Here is a 23195-nt window from a genome sequence, read left to right on the forward strand (position 1 = left end):
AAATACCGGAGAGGGAGAAGAATTATTTAAGCTCAGTACCAATGTGGACACAAGAACAAATGGATATAAACTGGTCATTGGGAAGTTTAGACTAGAAATTAGACGAAGGTTTCTAACCATCAGAGGAGTGAAGTTTTGGAATAGCCTTTCAAGGGAAGCAGTGGGGGCAAAAGACCTATCTGGCTTCAAGATTAAACTCGATAAGTTTATGGAAGAGATGGTATGATGGGATAACATGATTTTGGTAATTAATTGATCTTTAAATATTCATAATAAATAGGCCGAATGGCCTGTGATGGGATGTTAGATGGGGTGGGACCTGAGTTACTACAGAAAATTCTTTCTTGGGTATCTGGCTGGTGAATCTTGCCCATATGCTCAGGGTTTAGCTGATCGCCATATTTGGGGTTGGGAAGGAATTTTCCTCCAGGGCAGATTGGAAGAGGCCCTGGAGGTTTTTCACCTTCCTCTGTAGCATGGGGCACGGGTCACTTGCTGGAGGATTCTCTGCTTCTTGAAGCCTTTAAACCACGATTTGAGGACTTCAGTAGCTCAGACATAGGTGAGAGGTTTATCGCAGGAGTGAGTGGGTGAGATTCTGTGGCCTGCGTTGTGCAGGAAGTCGGACTAGATGATCATAATGGTCCCTTCTGACCTTAGTATCTATGAATCTAAGTAGAAAAATCAGTTCTAAGAAAAATAAACTTGTCCTTAAAATCTACAGCAATAGTTGGTATTTTATACTTATTTGTTATTTAATGTGCTGAATTTGGTTAAAATTTGGTTCTCCCTGATATTGTGTCCTCCAGTTTTATGCAAAGCAGTTTTCCTTGGTTACATTTTACTCATAATGTTTTAAACCAGTTTGTAAAAAAACAGGACATTAATTTATAGTTTGTTTTAGGGCCTCTCCCTTCACACGTTTCTTAAACTACAAGTAATCAAAAATGCAGTTTTCCTTAAACCCCCCTCCCTCCCTTTTTTTTAAGTTGTATTTTCCCAACGAAGTTACAATCCTCTACCATAGTCAGTTTCAGTGCTCTGATAGACTTGCCATCATTCATAGGAATTAGGCCTGACTTGTCTCAAGAGATCTCTATTAGTCACTCATGCAAGTTTCAAATAATTACATGTAACATACTTATGGGTTTGGTTCTAGATGCGAGATCTCCAACCCTGGAATACGATAGCCTTCATCCCAGGTTGAGTTTGTCTGAGGATCGTCTTACAGTAAGCTGCAGCTGGAGGAGGAAATTTTACCCTTCTAGCCCCCAGAGATTTGATAAGTTATGGCAAGTCTTGAGCAAAGATGCCTTCTTCTCTGGGAGCCATTACTGGGAAGTGGATGTGCTTCATGCTGGACAAGGATGGTGGATTGGAGCAGCGTTCCCTTCCATCAAGAGACATGGAGACTCCGAAACTTGTCGACTAGGGTGGAACAGAGCATCCTGGTGTATAAAAAGGTTTGACCTTGAATATTGGGCATTTCACAAGGGAGAGAGGACCCTGATCCTAACACATGACGATCCCGAACGAATTGGTGTTTTCCTGGATTACGAGGCTGGCATCCTCTCGTTCTATAATGTAACGGATGGTATGGCCCACCTGCATACATTCCGCTGCAAGTTCACAGAGCCTCTTTACCCAGCACTTAGGCTATGGGAAGGTGCAATAACAATCTGCAAACTGACTTAGGAAGTGATGAGACAAAGAAATGGAGCCTGCTTTTCAATTATGTGTGTGTAAAACTACTTTAAAAGGAGTTATAAATTAATTCTCCCAGATTACAGCAACCATGCTGTAAGGCTTTAAAGGGTGTAGCTACAGGTATATTTCTGACTCAATACTGATCACTAAAATGTGATTCTCAGTACCCAGTTTAGATACTCAGGTCTTTGTCAAATCAAATACCCCAGAAGGTACTATTATAGATGGGTGATTTTTACATGATTGTATTTTCAAAGTGCTCTTCTGCCATTTATGAATGGCATCAGGTTATGGAATTGTAAGAATCCTCCTCAGGGTGTCTAAAAGACTAAAGCAATTTTACACTGTATTTTTGTAGTGGATTGTGGCTTACAAAATAGAACACTGTCCTATTTTAAATTACATGATAGCTATCATAATTTTTGCAACTGACATTTAGAACAGGAGCTAGCAGTCCATTTTATTAAACTACTACCCTACCTCCAGCTGGCTGGAGAGATTACCATCTTGCCATAGGTATAACTCTGAGCTTGGTTTATGTAAGATACAACTTTTAGTTTAATTTTGTTATTTGTCTGAATTTGGATAACTGATCCAGTAACCGAAATAGCTCATGGTAAAAAGCTTCCAAGAACAATCGAAGGATTGCTTTCACTGTTGCTTAAAACTCATTTCAGATTTTCCTGGAGTAAGGGCTTCTATATCTACACTAACTAGTGTTGTTTGGCTCCAGTAACTAGACCTTGAATTGAGCTGATTTAAGTAGTACAGCACACTCGCCACTGGTGGAAGCCTGTCCTACTGTTTTACAGTCAAACTTTCCGTAGATGCACTCCTCCAGAAATGCACACTGCAGCAGTTCTGAAGGTGGCCACCCTTCACCCATATACTAGCAGGGTATTGTGAGAGGAAGCACTGTGATGCTGTACAGCTCCCATTTGGAAGTCGGAGGCATGTAGAAAAGGACCATCTCCACCTTAGATTCTAGCTACATTGTCACTTCCACCGCAGAGCTTATGGAGCTGGGAGATATTACTTTAATTTCTCTCCAGCTTTCTAATTTCAAAGGCACTCAATTATTGCTGCTTAATGAGGACAGTGTTTTAACACACTCACATGCAAGTGGGTTGTTATGCACACCCAACTTTACAAATACAGTAACTTTGAGAGCAACAGTCATAAGAGTGGTGGCTTGTTCTTTTCCCAAATCCATAATACTTAAACTTCAGAATGATTTCTTAGATTATATCCACAAAAGTCCTTTTTCTAGTGTAGACCCAGCTGTAGCACTTTAACTACTGTATTTGCTAACCTTGTGAGAGCACAGGCCTAGCAATGCCAGAGGCACACCTACAATAATGTTCTCATCTGTATTGTAGTGCATGGGATATTAAGAAAAATGCAAGGGCTAGGTCTCCTTGTTAAAATGAAATGGCAAAGTTGCAGCTTTTGTTTGACAAACTTGATTCATTTTTGTTTTAAGTTTTCAATAAAAATGTTTATTTTAACAATCATTTAGCATCATCTTCTACTAAGGCAAGCATACTGAATCAACTGAAGCTCACAATCATGATTCATACAATTTAAGCAAGAAGCTGAATGAAACAACCTCTTCCCCTCTTAAATGTATAGTCTCCTGGCACTGCAGTAGTACGTTTAAGATAAACATTAAGCAGCCCACACCTCTGCTTATATTGTCAGGGTGTCCAAGATACCTAAAGTCATAGGAGGTAGAAAGTTCCATCAACATCATTGATAAAAATGACTTTATCAATTCTAATAAGGTATTTCTCCAGTTATTAAGGTAACTGAAGAGTATTACCTGCAGCCCATAGCTGCCATTTCTTCTAGCCTATAACCCTGCATGCAGGAGCGAAGCAGCAGCAATCAGTTGGCAAGGGGCAAGGCTGCTGTAGCAGGAGGCTGCAATTCTCACTGTAAAGGAGATGATGGGGAGGAAAGGTAGCCAGGAGACACAAATGAGTTGTCACAGTGGAGCAGAAATGCTGTACGTAATCCAGTCTCTAGCATCAGATGATTGAAAGGTGTTTACAAAAAAAAGAAAGGTCACTGGGAATATTTACTGCATAATTGTCTAATGAGACATGTTTCTGCTAGGATAGTTCTACTGAAACTGGTACGTGCATATTGACATCTTAGACCTAGATCATCCCAAAAGGAACCTGTACATACTGTTCACTGAAATAAACCATCACCCAAATAACCCTTACTGCGAGATCATGACAATGAGCAGTATACAAGACATTTCTGAACAGGATCTTTGGTGATGTTGAAGATTACATCCTTTTTTAGCACAATATTACACAACTTCTAATAAAACTGGGTTCATAATTTCATGTAAGTTTACAGCAAATATCTTTTTGCCAACATGACATAGAAATTCTGTTCAGATTCTCATACCTAAATCCCTTCATTTCTAATGTACCATGCTATTAATTCCGAAGAGTATGGCTGCAGTACTGTACTGCACAGCATGTTATGAACAATACAGAAGTGAATGCTTACATTTAGCATTTCACTTTTTTAACATGATTTTCTATTGCATCCTCAGTGATTGTTTCATCTTCTTCAATGTTTATTTTGACCTTTTTGCCAACCAGATCAAAAATTTCTTCTGGGAGGTATCCTTTAGGTTCTCCCACCTTCACTGTGAGCATGGCAAGAGTCAGCACCGTACCTTCAGGGATAGGCACTTTTGCCACCACGGACTTTCCCAGCTACAGAAATACCAACAGAAGAGGGTTAGAAAATTGAGCCAAGTGCATTCTAATTCATAAAGTACCAAGGACAAGCAAAAGAGATGGAAAATGAGGTCTTTTTCTTATCAGCTACAAAGAAAACTCACTGACTTTCCTCTCCCATGTCTGCTCTACTTTCAAAATGCACTCATTTCAAATCAGTTTAGCAAAGATGTCTTAGTATGGAAATCTTCACTGTAAATATAGCTGAATGCCACATTGTATTGAGGGCACAGGTGTCACCCAAATGCTTTCTAGAATCAGGAGTGTGAATGATTGGGGTTCTTCTAGTCACAGTGAAGAAAGCCTACCTTCCCCCACACTGGTCAGGTTACTAGAAGAGAAGAGGTCTATGGATGCCTACGGCTCAAGCCTGACTCTACCAGAGGGCACTGCAGCCAACCTTTGGTTAACTGGAGCTGCACTGTACTTGCCCACCTTGGCAAGATTATCAGTAGAAATATTTATATGCTGACAAAACTAATGAATGAATTATACACAGTAGTAAGTCTGTGCTAACAAACAAACTCTGGAGCATTAGAAGTGTCTACAGATGAATGCTGTTGCTGCTATCAGCAGCAAAAGAGTTTGGGATGGGGATGCAGAAGGAGCAATATTAATGGGAGTAGAAGAGGATCTGCAGTTAAGTTTGCAAGTAACTTCTCCTACATACTAAACAAAGAACAAGTAGTTGTCAGTCTAGTTGGCCTTTAGCTACATGTGAATTCAAAAGGAAAGTTACCTTTTCATTACAGGCCATTTCACAGGGCAAGAGCTGTTTGACTGGAGACCCCATTGCTTTTTCCACCAGACGGATCGTTCTCACCAATTCTGCCAGTTCATTCGGCTCCAGGGATGCCTGGTGATCACTTCCTTTCCATGTTTTGTCCAAAGTCACATGGCGTTCCAGTACTTTAGCACCCATAGCAACTGCTGCTACTGAAATGGCTACGCCAGTCTCATGTCCAGAATAGCCAATGGGGATATCGGGAAAAGCTGACTGATACGCCTTGAATTACAACAAAGTTGATCTGAATTATAAGGATATCAATTTCAGAGTCATAGAGAGCAAATGTAACAATGACTGTAAGTGAATATACAGACAACTAGTGTCATAAAACAAATGGTTGGCTGTTTAACAGGTAAATCCTGCTTTCAATTAACATGAACTAGCTGCACTGCACTACTGACTAGCCTGATTTTGTTTAAGGGGTTCACTGGGACAACCAGCATGAGTAAGGAAGGGTTGGCTTAAAACTTCTCTGGTGTTTTTCCTAGTTAAGTTGTATCCGTCAGCACCTAAATGCCAAAGATAGTGGGTTACACTAACAATGTGTATCTCTGTTCCCATCCAAGAGTCAACTGGACAGAACCAATTTAAAAATGTCTATGAAAGCCTTTGGATACAGATTAACTTTAAAATAAAGCACCACACATAACATTGCAGCAGAGGATACTTCAGACCTGATCCTAAAAGTGCTTATATATGCATGAATAGTCTCTCTGAAAACAATGCAACTACTCATGTGCATTTTGTTAAGCATATACTTAAATATTTTCAACAGTTTTGCAAACATTTATTTTCTTACCTCAGTATCCTTAGTAATTACAAATGTCCATGTGCCTACTACCAACAGGAACATACTATCTCAGGGCACAGATGCATTTTAATCACATTCTTGCTTTTCATTGGAAATATTAATTTAAAGTTTTCTGACCTGACCTACTATCTAGGTTCTTAGTGTCTGATTGCCTACACATTTTTGTTTTATGCCACGATAGAATGCAAGCACAAGATAATATTTCCATGCATATTTCACACCCAGCACCGTTTAAGTGTGCATGTATCGACTGATAATAAATAAATCAAGTTTCTTGATGCCACATTCTGCCAATCAGGGCTCCAGCAGAAGCTTTCACTTTGATCCTTAGGGGAACTAGAGAAACATGATATTTTCTGCCCTCTCAGCAGCAAATACCAGCATCACCAAGATCTAGGAATCAAAGTAAAAGTGCATTATTTCATCTGTGCCCTGCCTTCCCTATACGCTGTACATTACATATGATTCACTGACCGTTATCACATGGAGGTTGACATCTTCAGGCTGAAGAGGGTAAGCACTAGTGCACTGGAGAATGCAGAAGTTGGGATTGATCGGTTTCACAAGCTGATAAACCTTGTGCATTGTGTCCATTGACTGCATCCCACTGGAAATTACCATTGGGCGACCTAGCCGGTAAAACAAACGGTCATTTCTCTCCCAAGGCTTCATGACTTAGGGCTAATCTATATATGAAAGTTGCATTGGTTTAACATAAGATGTGAATTTAAACAGATTCGGTTATACTGGTCCAAAAGGTTGACTACTGCTATTTCAGTGCAAGAGTGGCTTATTTTGACATAGCTGAAACTTGTTCCAAATTGATTTAAGCTAAAGCAATATAAGGCTGGTTAAACTAAACTAAGTGTGTCCACACAGCCTTTTGTACCAGTTTAACTAAATCAGTTTAAAAAAAAAATCACACCTTTAGTTAAACCAGTGCAACTGTGTGTGTAGATAATCCCTGAGATGTCAGAGCTACTAGATCACCGCACCTAAGCATTTATCAAGAATTTCATTTTGCTGTCTGAAATTAGTTAAACTAGAAAGAATGTTATGCCAGCAACAAAAACACCATGTCTGTTGTTCACTTAACGCTAAAATACACTACAAGCAATTGCATTCTATTTAAAGATGCATGACATTAAGTTTGCCTGATTGCTAAAACTGATGCTGTGACAGGTTGAGGGTATGTCTGTGTTAAATTGCTAACCCCATTTTGTTTCATGGGCTCTAAGCCAAGAGGGGAGAGAGCAGGGAGGCAGCTGGAACCCAGAACTCTCCTAGCTGAAGGACATGGGAAAAAGAGGAACAGAGACTGTTTTAAAACAGGGGAGCTTCTTTAAGAAAGGGGCCAGACCACAGAGACATACAAGACGACTAGGCTAAGGAGGCAGGACAAGCTGACTAGCCTATGGATGCTGATCGCACCGAGGACTCATAGAATGGGTGAAATCGGGGAGGGGGGGCACTGCATTTAGGACTGTTTGTTATTTTCTAAAGATCTATATCTCTCTACTGTACTTTGTTAAGAGTAAATTGTTTGTGATTAAGAAATCCCGTTGCTATGTCTGTGTTCCTTGCTTTCCTGCCATGCTGTCACTGAAGGGGTAAATAAAGCTCAGAGTGCCCACAGAGAGGTGGAGCTTGGATGGAACATGTACAAGCAACTGGGGGCTTGGGAGAGCTAGGTCACTGGTTTTGGGGTCTAAAGTGGCTGGACTGCAGGGACCAACTGCTCAAGAAGGATGTTAGATATGCACTCTACACCTGGGAGTGTGCCTGAGAAACCTAGAGCTAGAACCAGGGGCTTAGACGTATGTGGGCTCCAGCAGCTGGCTTCATGCACAACAGACTGGTGGTCCATTTAGAGAGAGCGCTTGGGCCAGGCTGTAACAGACGATCTCTAAAGGAATTCACAAGGAGACATAATCTGAAACTGAGAAATTACTGAAACTGTCTCAAGTGGGAGGTAAATGGTTGGGACCTGATATACTGGGACTCAGTGACGGTTAATAAAAAAGTAAAAAATAAAACCATTCACCTTTCTTTGCTGTTTTTTCCAAATATGGAAAATTGTTTGTATCCCCTGATCCTACTTTAAAAAATGGAACATCCAGTTCATGCAGAAACTCGACCGCCATCTATGAAAAGAGAACACATTTTTTTTTTTTAATTCCTAAAATTACCAGTCCCCCTCCTACTCAACATCAACAAAGAATCACCCACAGTGGATAACTAAGCCCTTCTTTTCCATAAGAAAGACTAGGTAATTGTAACAAAAGTACTTGATATTCAAGGCTATGCACACACATACTCCAACGAAAACGTATCCCTATAGTATCAATCACACCACTTCCCACTCCCGGATCAGGGACAACATATTGAATGCATGGGGCCAAATTCTGCAGACTAACACCCTGTGAAATCCCAAACAGCACTGAATTTGGCCCAAGAAGTTTAGTCTAGCAAGATTAAGTATAGTGTCTACAGTGTGACTAAATTTACTGGCCAGGAAAGGTGCTGGATAGATAGAGCTAGAGACTGATATCGGCTGTCCATGAATTTCTTTGAGATCCTTGGGGCTATATCAAAGTATCTTTGTTGCTATCCACAGAATGAGGAGCAAGAGCACTAGCTTCACCACATCGATTTGCCTATGTGCCTCCACCATGAACTGAAGGTCCCACCTCTAGGCATCAGAGAGTAGTGCAGCTTCCAGGTGTTTTTAATCTTTGGCCTCTCTCAAGTGACATTAATCAGATTCAGCTGAGCTGGTGATTTTTGCTTCAGGTGGTAGTGTAGCCATGATATAGGAGAGGTAGGGGAGGTAATATCTTTTGTTGGTGAGAGAGACAAGCTTTTGAGCTTACACAGAGCTCTTCTTCAGGTCTGGGAAAGGCACTCAGTGTGTCACAGCTAAATACAAGGTGCAACCATTTTTTTAGCATACGTAGTTAATGTATTGTGAGAAACTGTTAAGGTGAAGTGGCCAGTTAACACTTCCACAGTCAAAGAAGAGTTAGTGGGTTACAAGTTGTGGTAATAGTAAAGACACTGGATTTATGACTTAAGTCCATGATTTTTAGTGTCTAGCAAAATTATAAATTTAAGCTCTTACGCATGTCTTTTGAAGGTATTAGGCAGGTTCCTTTGAGGATGACGCCTGAGAGGTCAGAATGGAGTGATCACTTTGTGAAAAGTGTTCACCCAGAGGTAATATGGTGTTTTTGACTTATTTTTCTGTGTGAGTTCATTGTAGAGCATAGTGATTGTCTGGTTTCACCCACATAGTTCTTACTGGGGCATTTAGTGCACTAGATGAGATATACCACATGTTGTGATAGGCATGCGTAGGTCCCAAGGATTTTGAATGGTGTGCTGTGGGGGGTGGGGGTATTGATCATCATAGCGGTGGACATATGTCTACAGGTTTTGCATCTGTTGTTATGGAGAGGGTCTGGGTGCCTCTTTGAGTTGATGCACCTTGGTCTATGGGGAGCTTGCTGGTGATTTTTGTGATGTGGACCTTTGTCCACTAGGAATGGACTCAGATCAACTCATTTCACTCATCAAATGGTAACAACTTTCAGCCAGTTATCAGCCTGGGCTGGATTTGAATCAATGACCCCAAAGGTGAAAGGTATCACCAACCTTCTGAAACAGTGATCAACTCCTCTCTTAGGACTTTGTTTTCTGAAGGCCCAGATGTAAATTACCAGGTGGATACTTTTGTTTATAGAATGCTTTCATTCTAAAGAGAAGGGATCCCCCCGCCATTTTTTAAAATAAAGAAGTCAGAATAGAAAATGATACAAGTCTCTAAACTATTGAGAGGTTCTATAATTGTATATTTAAGAGCTGTTTATTCAGTAGTTAGAGGATAGCAAGAAAAAAAATTATTCCTATTATGGGAAAAATTACTTCAGAACTGTTAAGTGGCATCTGGAAAAAATGTTACCACCCTACATAGGAAGCCAGAAGACACTTCTATTTTATAAATGCAACTAAGAAGATACATATAAAGCTGCATCAGAACATGTGAAATATTAACAGCTTTTCGAAATGTTAATTATACTCAACCCTCTTCTAAAAACTTATGTGCTGCAGACAAAATAATTCAGGTATTATCAGAGATCATGCAATGACTGCCATTACAATTGTAATTGGCCTCTAAGTAGAGGAGTCATCTGGAGGAATTAAAAATAAAACCATTATCAGCAGAGCTGTTACAAAACTCCTCCACACTTGCTCTGTTTTGGGAAGACATTAGAATAGCTACACAACTTTGTCAATGCTGGAAAGGACAGAAAATTCTGCAACTCATTAATTGTAGTTATGGGGTTTATTTAGAGGCTAAGGCCCGGATCTCCAAAAGGTATTTACTCACCAAACTTGCATTGAAGTTAACAGGAGTTAGATGCCTAAATATCTTTCAGGATCTGGGTCTAGGATTTATACCAGAAAGAGGAAAAACAAAAGCAACTATGATCTATTCTAATTTGCCCCGCCTCTATGACGCTAAATCAAATTTCTTGTGCTTACGCTGTTGTAGCTCTTCATAATTATTTGAACTAAATAAACAAATTAGATTTGTGGCCCCCTGTTACCACTGAAAGGGCTTGGGGAAGATTACACAAAATAGAGATATGGAGCCCAGCCCTTCTTAAGCATAACAGCTATTTTCTAACTCTATGCTAATTTTCTAAAAATATATGTTCTAGGAATTATTTTGGGGAAATTCTGTGGCCTGTGTTACTCAGGACGTCAGATTAGATGATCAGAATGGTCCCTTCTGGCCTTGGAATCTATGAATCATTTCTTATGAAAAGTTGGCAAGTCATATGGGAGAGATTCAAGGAATAGGAAATAACCTTGAATGACGCACACGGTGCACACAGAGTGGTTCACTGGGACTCTGTTTTATCTTCACTACAAATTGGAACAGAGTAAATAAAGGAGTCACTCACTTCCTTTATATTTACTTTACATTAATCAAAATCTCTTCCTCATATCATTAACAACTTAACTCTACATCTTCTATAGCACAAAATGCCATTAGTTATGTTCAGTTTATATTACAAATTGAAAAATATTTCACTCCATGAAGCATTTACAGTCAAAACAATAGTCACGATGAGGGCTGCAGGCAGCTCCTTAGACAAATACATTATGCATTTGTGCCTTTTTGGGTCAATATTGTCAAATAAATTAGGAGGGCTGCCTCAGTCACAAGATAGCAGCATCCAAAGTAAAAAAGAATTTATCCTGGAAGGTGCTAAGCAACTTCAGCTAGCCATTGGGAGATGGAAGGGGCTTGGCACTTCATGATAAGTGTTTCGTACTTTGTAGATCAAACACCAAATAATGAAGGGTGGGGTTTTCAAAAGTGTCTCTTTGAAAATCCCACTTTAAGATCCCAGATGTAAGAGCACATGAGGGATTGTTGGGTTTTATTTGTTAATGTAAAAGTTCGCTATCCATTATTTAGCAAGCCTCCCTGACTTGAAGGCAGCATGAAGTGACCCACAACAGTATTTTTGCTCATCTGTTTCTAGGCCAAAATTGAAAAGCAAAGTTTATCAGGCACTTCAGCTGAAACACACTGAAAATGAGACTATACCTGTTGAATTTTCCAGTTAACAGACTTCAGCTATACCTCATGTTCAAAGGATTATCTGTTAACATCAAGATTATGTGCATAACTGAACTCAGCAACTACAACAGTTGAGGATTACAGAGGGCCTTTTTATTTCTTTAGACACACACACACCTTTGATGGAAGCAGCAGAATTATAGGCTTCATGGAGAAAATGTGTTTATAGGAGAGGACTTGAAGGCAGAGTGGGTAAGAGACTGTCAGACAGGATCAGGGTGTTTCGGGAAGAGGGAGTTGGATGGAAGGATTCCTGACCAAAGAGTAGGAAAAGACAACAAGAGGGACCATTAGTTTTGTGGTTTGGGTCATGCAAAGGGGGTATGGTGGCTAGCAAACAGACAAAACTGCAAAATAGCAGGGGCAGGGCTGAGAAAGGCCTTGACAGGAAAGGAATTTGATACAAAGTGAAGGCTGAAGGAACCTGAAAGGAGGAGTGGACCATAGACAGGGTAACATGTAACTTGGGAGAGTTGCCAAACTCTTTTGTAACCAGGTTTAAACTGATAAAGATCAAGTTATTCAGAATTCTGGCTGAGACCTTTTCTTTAACTTGCTCCATTGTGTGTTGGCACTTCAGCGTATGAGAAAATGTATTTGGGGGACATTGGGTAGGAAACATATGCAACTGTAACTGGGGGCTAGTCTACACTGGCAACAGTAAAGCACTGCTGTGGCAACACTTTAATGTGGCTTGTGTAGTCATGACAGAGCGCTGGGAAAGAGCTTTTTCTCTCTCTAAAACACCGACCTCCATGAGAGACATGGCTCCCAGCACCGGTGCACTGTTTACACGGGTGCTTTACAGTGCTGAAACTTGCTGCACTCAGGGGGATGTTTTTTCACACCCCTGAGCGAGAAAGTTGCAGCGCTGTAAAGTGCCAGTGTAGACAAGCCCTGACACACAATGGGACTGATTTAGGACAAAGTTGTACACTGGCTCTAATTTTCATTTGTTTTGTAGTTTAGAGTCCAAACAGACCCTTGATGTTAGTTTAACATACAAATCACACAATACTACAACTGTATTAATGCAAGAATTGCATTTTGCTCTCTGTCCCACTATAGCTCATGTACCTCATCCATGCCAGAGGCTGTGAAGTAGATGCCTATCTCCTTTGCATACTTTTGCAGCTCTCGATACTGGTCACGACTGAACTCCAGGTGGCGCTTGTGCTCTCCATAAGTCTTTCCCCATGAGTGTTTGGAGGTATAGGGCCTCTCCAGGGCTTTTTTGTTAAATTTGTGCTCCAACTCACTCTTCTGGAACTTGGCACAGTCTGCTCCACACTCCTGAAAGACATATCATCTTAGAATCTGCACAGGACAGGTGCCACTGAATCTATAGTTCATAAGTACTGCTGAAAAGAAATACACAGAACCAAAGTAACAGTCTGGCTAACATTCTCATTTTGAGACTTATTTTCACATATAGCAGTGTCTTCTATCTTTGACAGAACTAACGAAAGTAACTGTGTGAGGGTGTCCGTAAAAATAATTTAGGATCACATGCAACAAAGACAAACATTTTTAAAAACCATGTATGTGTACTGTCAACTAATCACATCAATTATTTCCATATTGAATATCAGCTTTTATATGGAAAACACCGATCCTCTATAGACACCTTACTAAAAAGAAAAGGAGTACTTGTGGCACCTTAGAGACTAACCAATTTATTTGAGCATGAGCTTTCGTGAGCTACAGCTCACTTCATCGGATGCATACCGTGGAAACTGCAGCAGACTTTATATACACACAGAGAATATGAAACAATACCTCCTCCCACCCCACTGCCCTGCTGGTAATAGCTTATCTAAAGTGATCATCAAGTTGGGCCATTTCCAGCACAAATCCAGGTTTTCTCACCCTCCACCCCCCCCCACAAATTCACTCTCCTGCTGGTGATAGCGGATGGGCTATCACCAGCAGGAGAGTGAATTTGTGTGTGGGGGGGTGGAGGGTGAGAAAACCTGGATTTGGGCTGGAAATGGCCCAACTTGATGATCACTTTAGATAAGCTATTACCAGCAGGGCAGTGGGGTGGGAGGAGGTATTGTTTCATATTCTCTGTGTGTATATAAAGTCTGCTGCAGTTTCCACGGTATGCATCCGATGAAGTGAGCTGTAGCTCACGAAAGCTCATGCTCAAATAAATTGGTTAGTCTCTAAGGTGCCACAAGTACTCCTTTTCTTTTTGCGAATACAGACTAACACGGCTGTTACTCTGAAACCTTACTAAAGAGTGCTACTTGGAAGTTCAGTGAAAATAACAAAATATAAGTCAAAGTTGCAGTGCCAAGTGGACAGCAATCATTCATACACCAAGCATATATAGTATAGGTAGATAGTTCCTTTTCAGTTTCTTATAAGATTTTTACAATCTCTTGCTTTATTAGGTAAAATCTGACACACTTGTTCAGTCCCCCATCAATTTTTTTTTAAGTTGGGAAAATGGTTCAGATGTTTTCAATTACAGAATTGGGGAAAAAAGCAATTTTTCTATTTAAAAATGCAGCTTAAAAAAAAAAACAAAAAACAGCTCTGGCACCTCAGTGGGAGATGAAGAAACTTAAAATTTGACAGGGACATAGTGCCAAGTGGCAAATGTGCCTTTCATGGATAAGATTCAAATCAGCTCTGATTTACCAGAGGGATAAGGGTTAAAAAAAATCCTCCATTCTTCACAGTTGCACACTGACTTTTATTATCCAATAACACTCTGTATGGTACATATGGCTCCATACATGTACTCAGTCATGTGGTGAATGAGGCAGGATCCTGCATAAACAGTATGTGATCTTATAGTCAAAGGAGGACCATGGTAGGTTAATTGGGCCACTTCCTCCTTTCACTTCACTAACCTTAGTGTTCCTGTAACACAGCTTTAGATAAATCTTTTTCAGTGTGACACGTCACCAGCTGGGACAGGACTGCTGTCCTGCCTCTTATCTTGTGGGGCACCTAGGCCAGCTCAGAGCTCCATTGTGCCAGCAGATGCCCACGGGCTCTCACTGACCTGCACTCCCAGGGCTCCCTGATCTCTGGAGAGGTTATGTGGGAAGGCAGTGATGCTGCTGGGGAGCGGTGCTGAAATTCACTGCTCACAGGGAGCAGTGAATAGGACACCCCATCCTCTTGCAAAGCTTCTGGGGTCGCCCCCACCCCTGAAACCTGCTCCCCCTCCCCCTAACAGCCCTGCTCCCTTATAGACCCTTCAACACAGCATGCCTGCCCCACCCCTACAGCCCCCAGCACCCTAGCTCCTCCCCAAGCACACATACAGAGCCCTTCCCCCAGAGCCCTCGCCCCTACAGACCCTTCCCCCCAGCGCTCTCCAACCCCCACCCACGCCCCCAGAGCCTCTGCTCCCCACAGACCCCTCACCCCTACAGACCCCTCCCCCACACCCTCTGACCCCACCCACTCCCCCAGAGCCCCTGCTACCCACAGACCCCCTCACCCCTACAGACCCCTCCCCCAGCGCCCTCCGACCCTCACTCACTCCCCCCAGCGTCCCTGCTCCCCACAGACCCCTCACCCCTACATATCCCTCGCCCGAGCGCCCTTTGATCCCCACTCACTCCCCCCAGCAACCCTGCTCCCCAGACCCCTCACCCCAGTGCCCTCCGACCTCCACTCACTCCCCCAGAGCCCCTGCTCCCCACAGACCCCTCACCCCTACAGACCCCTCCCCCACACCCTCTGACCCCACCCACTCCCCCAGAGCCCCTGCTACCCACAGACCCCCTCACCCCTACAGACCCCTCCCCCAGCGCCCTCCGACCCTCACTCACTCCCCCCAGCGTCCCTGCTCCCCACAGACCCCTCACCCCTACATATCCCTCGCCCGAGCGCCCTTTGATCCCCACTCACTCCCCCCAGCAACCCTGCTCCCCAGACCCCTCACCCTAGTGCCCTCCGACCTCCACTCACTCCCCCAGAGCCCCTGCTCCCCACAGACCCCTCGCCCTTACAGACCCATCCCCCCAGCGCCCACCAACCCCCAGCAACCCTGCTCCCCACAGACCCCTCGCCCCAGCGCCCTCCAACCCCCACTCACTCCCCCCAGCAACCCTGCTCCCCACAGACCCCTCACCCCTACAGACCCCTCCCCCAGCGCCCTCCGACCCCCACCCACTCCCCCAGAGGCCCCACTCCCCACAGACCCCTCGCCCCTACAGACCCCTCCCCCAGCACCCTCCGACCCCCACCCACTCCTCCAGAGCCCCTGCTCCCCACAGACCCCTCACCCCTACAGACCCCTCCCTCAGCGCCTCCGACCCCACTCACTCCCCCCAGCAACCCTACTCCCCACAGACCCCTCCCCCCAGCGCCCACCGACCCCCAGCAACCCTGCTCCCCACAGACACCTCCTCCAAGCGCTCTCCGACCAACACCCACTCCCCCAGAACCCCCTAGACCCCGCCCCCCAGACCTCCCGCAGCCTGCTCCCCACAGAGACCCCGCCCCTTTGCTCCCAGCAGAGCGCGGGTCCCTTCAGCCCCGCCCGGCCGCGCGCACCTTGACCATGCGGATCATCTGCTTGGCGATGGCGAGGTCCCCCTGGTGGTTCTGGCCGATCTCGGCGATGATGAAGCAGGGCTGGGCCCCCCCGACCCGCCGGCCCGGGCACAGCTCGAACTCCAGCGGCATCGCGGTGCGCGGGCGAGCGAGCGCGAGCCCCAAGAGCAACGGCCGCCAACCGCCACTGCCCCCGCCCGGCGCGCCACCGCCAGCAGGGAGCCCGGGCTCTGTCACCCCGGGCCTCAGCCAATCCCCGCAAAGCAGCGCCGGTGGAGTCCCACCAATCAAAGCGCCTCATGCGCGCACGGAAGGGCGGGGCTAAGGAAGGTCCGGGTCCGGTTCGGGCGGGTGTGTCAGCCCCGGCCGTGTGGGGTGTGAGCCGCGCGCCCTCTGAGGGGCTGGTTCCCGAGGCAACCCAGCGCCTGATGCCAGCCGGGGCCTAGCGGGTGCCAGCCCTTGGGAGTGCATTGCACGGTGGTGGGCGGGAGGCCCGCGCGGTCCCGAGAAAAGGTCTAAGGCAGGAGTCTGAAGAACCTGATCTTTCTCAGTTCAAACCTGGTTCCGACAGAGTTTGGCAACGCTCCCGAATTACATGTGACCCCGTCTGTGGTCAGCTCCTCCTTTCAGGTTCCTTCACTCTGCGTCAGATTCCTTTCCTGCCAGGGCCTTTCTCAGCCCCCACCCCGCTGCTGCTTTGCGGTTGTGTCCGGGGAATTGGTGCTGGTGTGGGAGTCTTCCCGAGGCGGTTTAACGAACGGGCGGTAGTTGTGGGCGTGGTGGTGGAAATCTGTGAGGGCGTTTAAACCATTTGTCCAGAAAATATCATTGACCTGTCTGAGATATATCATTCATATCCTGGTGTATTTGTCCAGAAATTCTTCTTCGAGGTGGTCCATGAAGAGGTTGGCATATTGGGGGACGCTTACCCATGGTTTTGACAAAGTGTTTGTTGTTATTGTTATGGGTGAGGATGAAATGAATGAGGCTGGTGATGTGTTTGGGGTGGATATCTGAGGGTTGTCTGTTATTTTATAAATATTTGAGGCAGGCAGCTACACTGTCATTGTGAGGGATGTTGGTGTATAGGGATGTGACTTCCATGGTAGCAAGGATTACCCTTCATGCAGCAATGGATGATTTTTCAAAGCCAGTCTCACGTTTTCCTGGGAGGAGGGAGGCTGACATGATTTTTAATGTTTGCGGTTGACAATATTGACACCACCAGTGAGCCAGGCAATTTAAACACTTAATGCCTCACCCACCCTCCACTTGGTCCCCACTCTTAGCCTCGCCTCCCATTGTCGAGTTCCTTTGGAGGATGGGGGAGGGAACTATTTGTACTCAGGCGAGTGACTATTGAAATGGTGTCCTCTAACTCACCAGCCCCACTCCCAGTACGTGTTCAGAGTCCTGGCTACTTACTTTAGTCACAAAAGGACAACGTTACTACTTTCTCCTGCAAAGGTGATGCAGCTATGGGAGAGCCATCTGGATTCTTTTCTGGCTCACATGTCATAATCAGAATTGTTAGCTAACGGGGGCAGAATTGTAAATAAGAGGGGCATGATACAATTATATGAAATAATATGAATGGAAACATTACATTGGAATTTTTTTAAACCCCCCTCCAACATACACACACACACACACACTTTGGTAATTGAACCACTTGCGATCTATCTGCACTTCCTAAAGATATTTGCAGTTAGTTCAAACAAGCTAATAGATGGGGATCTCCTGATACATGGATGGCACACTCCCATACATATCTTTCTACCCCAAACATCACACTTCAGTCTTGACAAAGCATGGTTTAAAACAGATGGGTTGTTGCTGGAACCTAGGACCTTAGAAATATTAGATAAGATTCTTCATATCGTACGTTTCTGAAATTTCAAATATCTTGTCAGTCATGAATAAGGCCTTTGTTTTCGGTTTGTGTTTTGTTTAATTTTTCCCAGGAATTTATCAGAATTTATTATTACAACAACAAAAACTGCTGAAAATCAGTGCAAAAAGTATTAATAATTGTTCTGGATAAATATCGGGGTTTATTTTGGTGGACAGAAGGACAGATTTTCATTTTTCTTCCCATTTTAGTGTGTCAAATCTTTAAACTTATCTGCTAACAGCTTGAAATGTGTACATGGTGGGCGTGAGATTCGTCAGTACGTTCAGAAGCGCACACACTTCAGAGTTTGCATGCGAGCCTGTTTGTTTATCGCGTGTATCTTCTAGACTAATACATAGCCTTACTTCAACAGGCAGCTTTGCATATACACACAGACTAATGTATTGTAATACATATATCTCATGCAATGTATTGTACTCTAATAAAACTTATTTTTTATATATTTGAATTATGCAAAAGTAGGGTGAAAATCAGAAAAAAATGAATCCTACTTTTTGTAAAACCCAGAATTTTTTTCCGTAAAAATTGGTTTAAACTGAAAACAAAAGGGTTTAGTCATGAATCAAGTGAAAAATAGCAGTTATACCAGCTCAGCTTTAAGCATCTACTAGATACATTTTTAATGACATCAGCATTTGATCCTATTCACCATAACCCCTTATTGGCAGGACAAATGCAGTAAAAATGATCAAAAACAATAAGCTTACTCTCTAGCATCTAGCCACTGTGTGGTAGGTTACCTGGCTAGACAGACTGGTCTGTTCTGGTACGTCAGTTGCTGCAATATCTATCAGCAATTTGGATCATTTATATTATATTTTTATTTTATTTTTCACAGCTCAGCAGTAGAGTTAAGGCTGCCTGTCCTGCATACAAAGATATGTGTACCACCACTTCAGGTTGGCTTTCTGATATGCTCCCATTGCACAATGGACTCAGTGCTTACCCATCAGTAAGGCTACATTTTAGTCATGGGTATTTTTACTAAAAGTCACGGGCAGTAAACAAAAATTCACAGCCTCTGACCTGTCCATGACTTCTACTATATAACCCTTGGGAAGTTCGGGGGAGGTGGGGACACCACGGGTGCTGGGGGGAGGGGGGGGAAGGGTGGGCAGCAGCGTGTGGCCCAGGCCCCCCATTGGTGCTGGGAGAGGGTTGGCAGGGCTGGAAGGCTCCCTACCTGGCTCCGCGCCTCCCCGGAAGTGGCGACATCTTCCACAGCTCCTAGGCAGAGGCGTGGCCAGGCAGCTCTGCGTGCTGCCTCTGCCCAGAGCGCCGGCTTTGCAGCTCCCATTGGCTGGGAACCACAGCCAATGGGAGCAGCAGGGGCGGTGCCTGCAGGCGGAGGCAGCACGCAGAGCTGTCTGGCCATGCCTCCACCTAGGAGCTGAGCAGGGGGGATGTAGCCATTTCCAGGGAGCCCCCCAGGTAAGCGCCACCCAGAGCCCACCTCACCCCATCCCATGCCCCAACCCCCTGTCCCGTTCCACACCCAAACTCTGCTGCTGGCGGGGGCAGGCCTGAGATTGCCCAGCAGTGGACGATGCGACTGGCACAGGGGCTGCCTGAGCTGCCCCCAGGCCAGACGCACTGGCTGCTACAGAAGTCACGGAATCTGTGACCTCCGTGACAAACTTGCAGCCTTACTCATTAGTGTGTGTGTGTGTGTGTGTGTATGTATGTATGTGTGTATATATATATAATTGCAGAACTCCTCCATCTCCTCAGAAAGAGGATGGGGTGAAAGCTCCTTCTGGCTTTTTGTTTTTTGCAGCCCTGACCTACCCTCTTCACCTGGGCCTGATTCTCCACTGCCTTGAACTTTGTGTAGTTTTTCCAGCTGGGTGAATTGGGAGGGGAAGGAGTGTAAGGCAGCCTAACGTACTGATGGAGCTGGGCCCTGTTCCATTTTACTCTGCTCCTGCATGTCTCAAAGTATTTTAGGTCCAGTAATTCCAGGCTGGACTCTTTATTTGCAGATTTAATACCAAATCTCTTTTCTACCAATGTTTGAAGGTTTTATTTCAGAAGCAAAGGTGATGTAAGAAAAATACTCCTCTTCCATGAGGCTTCACCATTCAGAATGTAGCAAGAGAAACATACTAATGTCTAACTTACTTTCCACCCAAAGAATGATGACATTGTGATAGGCATTTGGATTAGTGAGATAAGAAGCTAATTGTTATATATGTACAGCAGGTTTCTAGTCAATACATGTCAGTTATTCAGGTCAGCTGTATTAAGAGAAATAATGAGCAGTATGTTTGCTTTTGTTGGATGTGGTAGTGTTTTACTGGCATTTAATGCATTTTAACCTCAGGAAAAATGAATGTCATTGATCACAATTTGCCAGTTCAATTAGGGTGGATGTGGATGTGAATTGGCCTCGTCAGCACTGACCCCCCCCACTCAGTAAGGCAACTCCCATCTTTTCATGTGCTGTGTATTTATACCTGCCAACTGTATTTTCCACTCCATACCTCTGATGAAGTGGGTTATAGCCCACGAAAGCTTATGCCCAAATAAATTTGTTACTCTCTAAGGTGCCACAAGGATTCTGCGTTGTTTTTGTTGATACAGACTAACATGGCTACCCCTCTTGAAATCTGTTTTAAGTGTATTAATGGAGTGTTGGTGAAAAGTGCTGTATTGACAGCTCTGGAGAGACAAGTGCTCTGTGTATCCAGCAACACATTACCTTGAAGCACAACTATCTTTGTGTGAACTCAGGCTTTGTCTACGCTGCACTTTTGTCGGTAAAATTTTTTTCGTTCAGGGGTGTGAAAAAAGCAAACACACCACCGAACAACAAAAGTTTTACCGACAAAAAGCTGCCGGCTTTCTTCTGCCAACAAAGGAGCTCTCTCCTGCCGACAAACTGCGGCTATATTGTGCACCTTTGTAGTGGCACAGCTGTAGCAACACACCTGTGTCACTAAAAGGTGCATAGTGTAGACATAGCCTTAAGTATTCATAGAGTAAGGTACTAAAAGGAAGTGTGGTGGAATCAGATCCTAACTAAAATTAACAGGGCAAAGTTTATAGTGTGGTTCATCTGGATTTATGTTACCTCTACTTGTTTCTGTTATGTATACAGAATTACTATTCTTTAAAGCAGTGGTTCCCAAACTTTTTACCTTGTGCCCCCTCCCCCCCCCCCGCCGCCCATCTGCACCTTCCCTGCCATCCGGAGGTGGGGCCAGGAGCAGGGCGATGGCTCTGGGATGGGGTATGCAGACAGGGGTAAGAGGGCTGAGGCTGGGGCCAAAGCTGGAGGCAGGGGCAGGAGCCAAGCCTCGGCCAGGGGCTGAGGCCAGCAGCCGGTGCCCCAGGTGCAGGGACAGGGCTGGCAGCTGCGACCGGAAGCAGAACCCCAGGAGCGGGGCTGGCAGCCAGATCTCCAGGCGTGGGGCAGGCAGCCAGGACCCCGGGAGCGGGGCCAGCAGTCGGAACCATAGGCGTGGGGCAGGCAGCCAGGACCCCGGGAGCAGGGCCAGCAGTCGGAACCACAGGTGTGGGGCGGGCAGGCAGCCAGGACCCCGGGAGCAGGGCTGGAGGTCGGAACCACAGGTGTAGGGCCAGCAGCCGGGACCTTGGGCACAGGGCCGACAGCTAAGGCTGGGATTGGAGCCCCAGAAGCAGGACCAGCAGCCAGGACCCTGGGCATGGGACCAGCAGCTGGGGCCAGGAGCGGAGCTGTGTGGTGCTCCCTCCCTGACCCCTTGGGGGCTGGTCCAGGCCTACTGTGATCAGACAGCAAGTATGAAAAATCGAGACAGGAGGTTAGGGGTAATAGGTACCTATATAACACAAAGCCCCAAATATCGGGACTGTCCCTGTAAAATCGGGACATCTGGTTATTCTACCCGGGCCCCAGCCACGCCCTCCCCAGATGTTCCTCCGCGCCTCCCTGTGGGAGCATGCTGCACAGATTGGGGATTTCTGCTTTAAAGAGTAGTGCTGTTGAATATAAAATTAAGCTTGTGTTATACATTACACTTTTGTATGTTGATAATGGGGCATAGGTGAGTATGTTGCCCAAACTGTTCAGCCTTCAACAGGCTGCATTATATCAGCAATGTAAAAAGGATCTTGGAGTCTATGTTACCTTGAGAACTTTAAAATATACAGGACCAAATTAAGCAGGTGCAACTTCCAATGAAATCAACAGGAGTTGTGCCTACTTAAACCAGAGATGAATTTGGCTTATAGAGGTGGAAGTGGCATAAACGGAGAAACTCTTGCTGTGTAAAGGTTCAGCACCCCAATGTAGCCAACTTTCATGATTTTATTGGGAATATAGTGTGTAAGAATAGGTTAGTAGCCATTTAAATAGTTTGTGAGCCTCACCATTTTTTGCATGTTTTAGAAGCTGCCAGAACCAGCCAGAGCAGCAGTGTGTGTATATGCAGTGAGACCTTGCATGATGCGTACATTCAGTGAACACAGTTATCTGGACCCTGCACTACCTGTGTAATTCCTTTATAGCATGTTTATTATGTAAAGAGCAAAAGACACAACAGTGAATCTTGCAGTATTATTTTTTCAAGGGTTCTCATGAATTTCTTCAATAGTGTGTAGTTTTGTTTTTATCCAAAATGTCAGCCCTCTATTCCTACCTGTGGAACTAAAACCACAGTCTATCCCTGAGGACGGCCAAGATGGCTGCCCTGTCCCTTTGACCTTTCAGGGGAAAGCAAAGCTGTTCCCAGCAGAGATGGCCTCCATCTCCCATTGTTTTCACTGTAGGGTGGGACCCAGGCTGGCTTCAGGGAACATGGTGGCTTTTAGTCGCCTGTGAGGCCAGGTAGGGAACAGGAGAATGTGGAGGTGCCAAGAATGAGTTGCCAGGAAGTGGAATGTGTTAGGAAACTAGGGAGGAATGTATCCCAGTCAGAGTTTGGATAGCAGGAGGCAGAGGGGAATGTGGGGAGTGGGAGGCAAGCTGGGGAGTGGGAGGCAAGCTGAGGAGTGCAGGGGAATGTGGGGAGCGGGAGGCAGGCTGAGGGGTACAGGGGAATGTGGGGAGC

The 23195-nt window shown here is 44.9% G+C and overlaps 2 protein-coding genes across 4 annotated transcripts in view; one reads left to right on the forward strand and one right to left on the reverse strand.

The window, feature by feature from the left end:
- The window catches only part of TRIM14 (tripartite motif containing 14), a 29701-nt gene extending 26480 nt beyond the window's left edge, over positions 1–3221 (forward strand). For all 3 annotated transcript variants that reach the window (XM_077817843.1, XM_077817845.1, XM_077817844.1), the window contains one exon: positions 1160–3221. In XM_077817843.1, coding sequence (XP_077673969.1) covers positions 1160–1695 — 536 coding nt within the window. In that variant the 3' untranslated portion in view covers positions 1696–3221. The remainder of the gene's footprint in view (positions 1–1159) is intronic.
- Positions 3178–16451, reverse strand: NANS (N-acetylneuraminate synthase). Its single transcript, XM_077817846.1, has 6 exons — positions 16248–16451; positions 12801–13016; positions 8112–8211; positions 6542–6696; positions 5209–5475; positions 3178–4445 (listed from the first exon to the last, which is right to left on the reverse strand). The coding sequence occupies exons 1-6, from the start codon at positions 16377–16379 to the stop codon at positions 4236–4238; spliced, it is 1080 nt and encodes a 359-aa protein (XP_077673972.1). The 5' UTR covers positions 16380–16451; the 3' UTR covers positions 3178–4235.
- Between the last annotated feature and the right edge of the window lie 6744 nt (positions 16452–23195).

This window comes from Eretmochelys imbricata, chromosome 5 (assembly GCF_965152235.1).
Source record: "Eretmochelys imbricata isolate rEreImb1 chromosome 5, rEreImb1.hap1, whole genome shotgun sequence".
In the NCBI taxonomy this organism is placed as follows: Eukaryota; Metazoa; Chordata; order Testudines; family Cheloniidae; genus Eretmochelys; species Eretmochelys imbricata.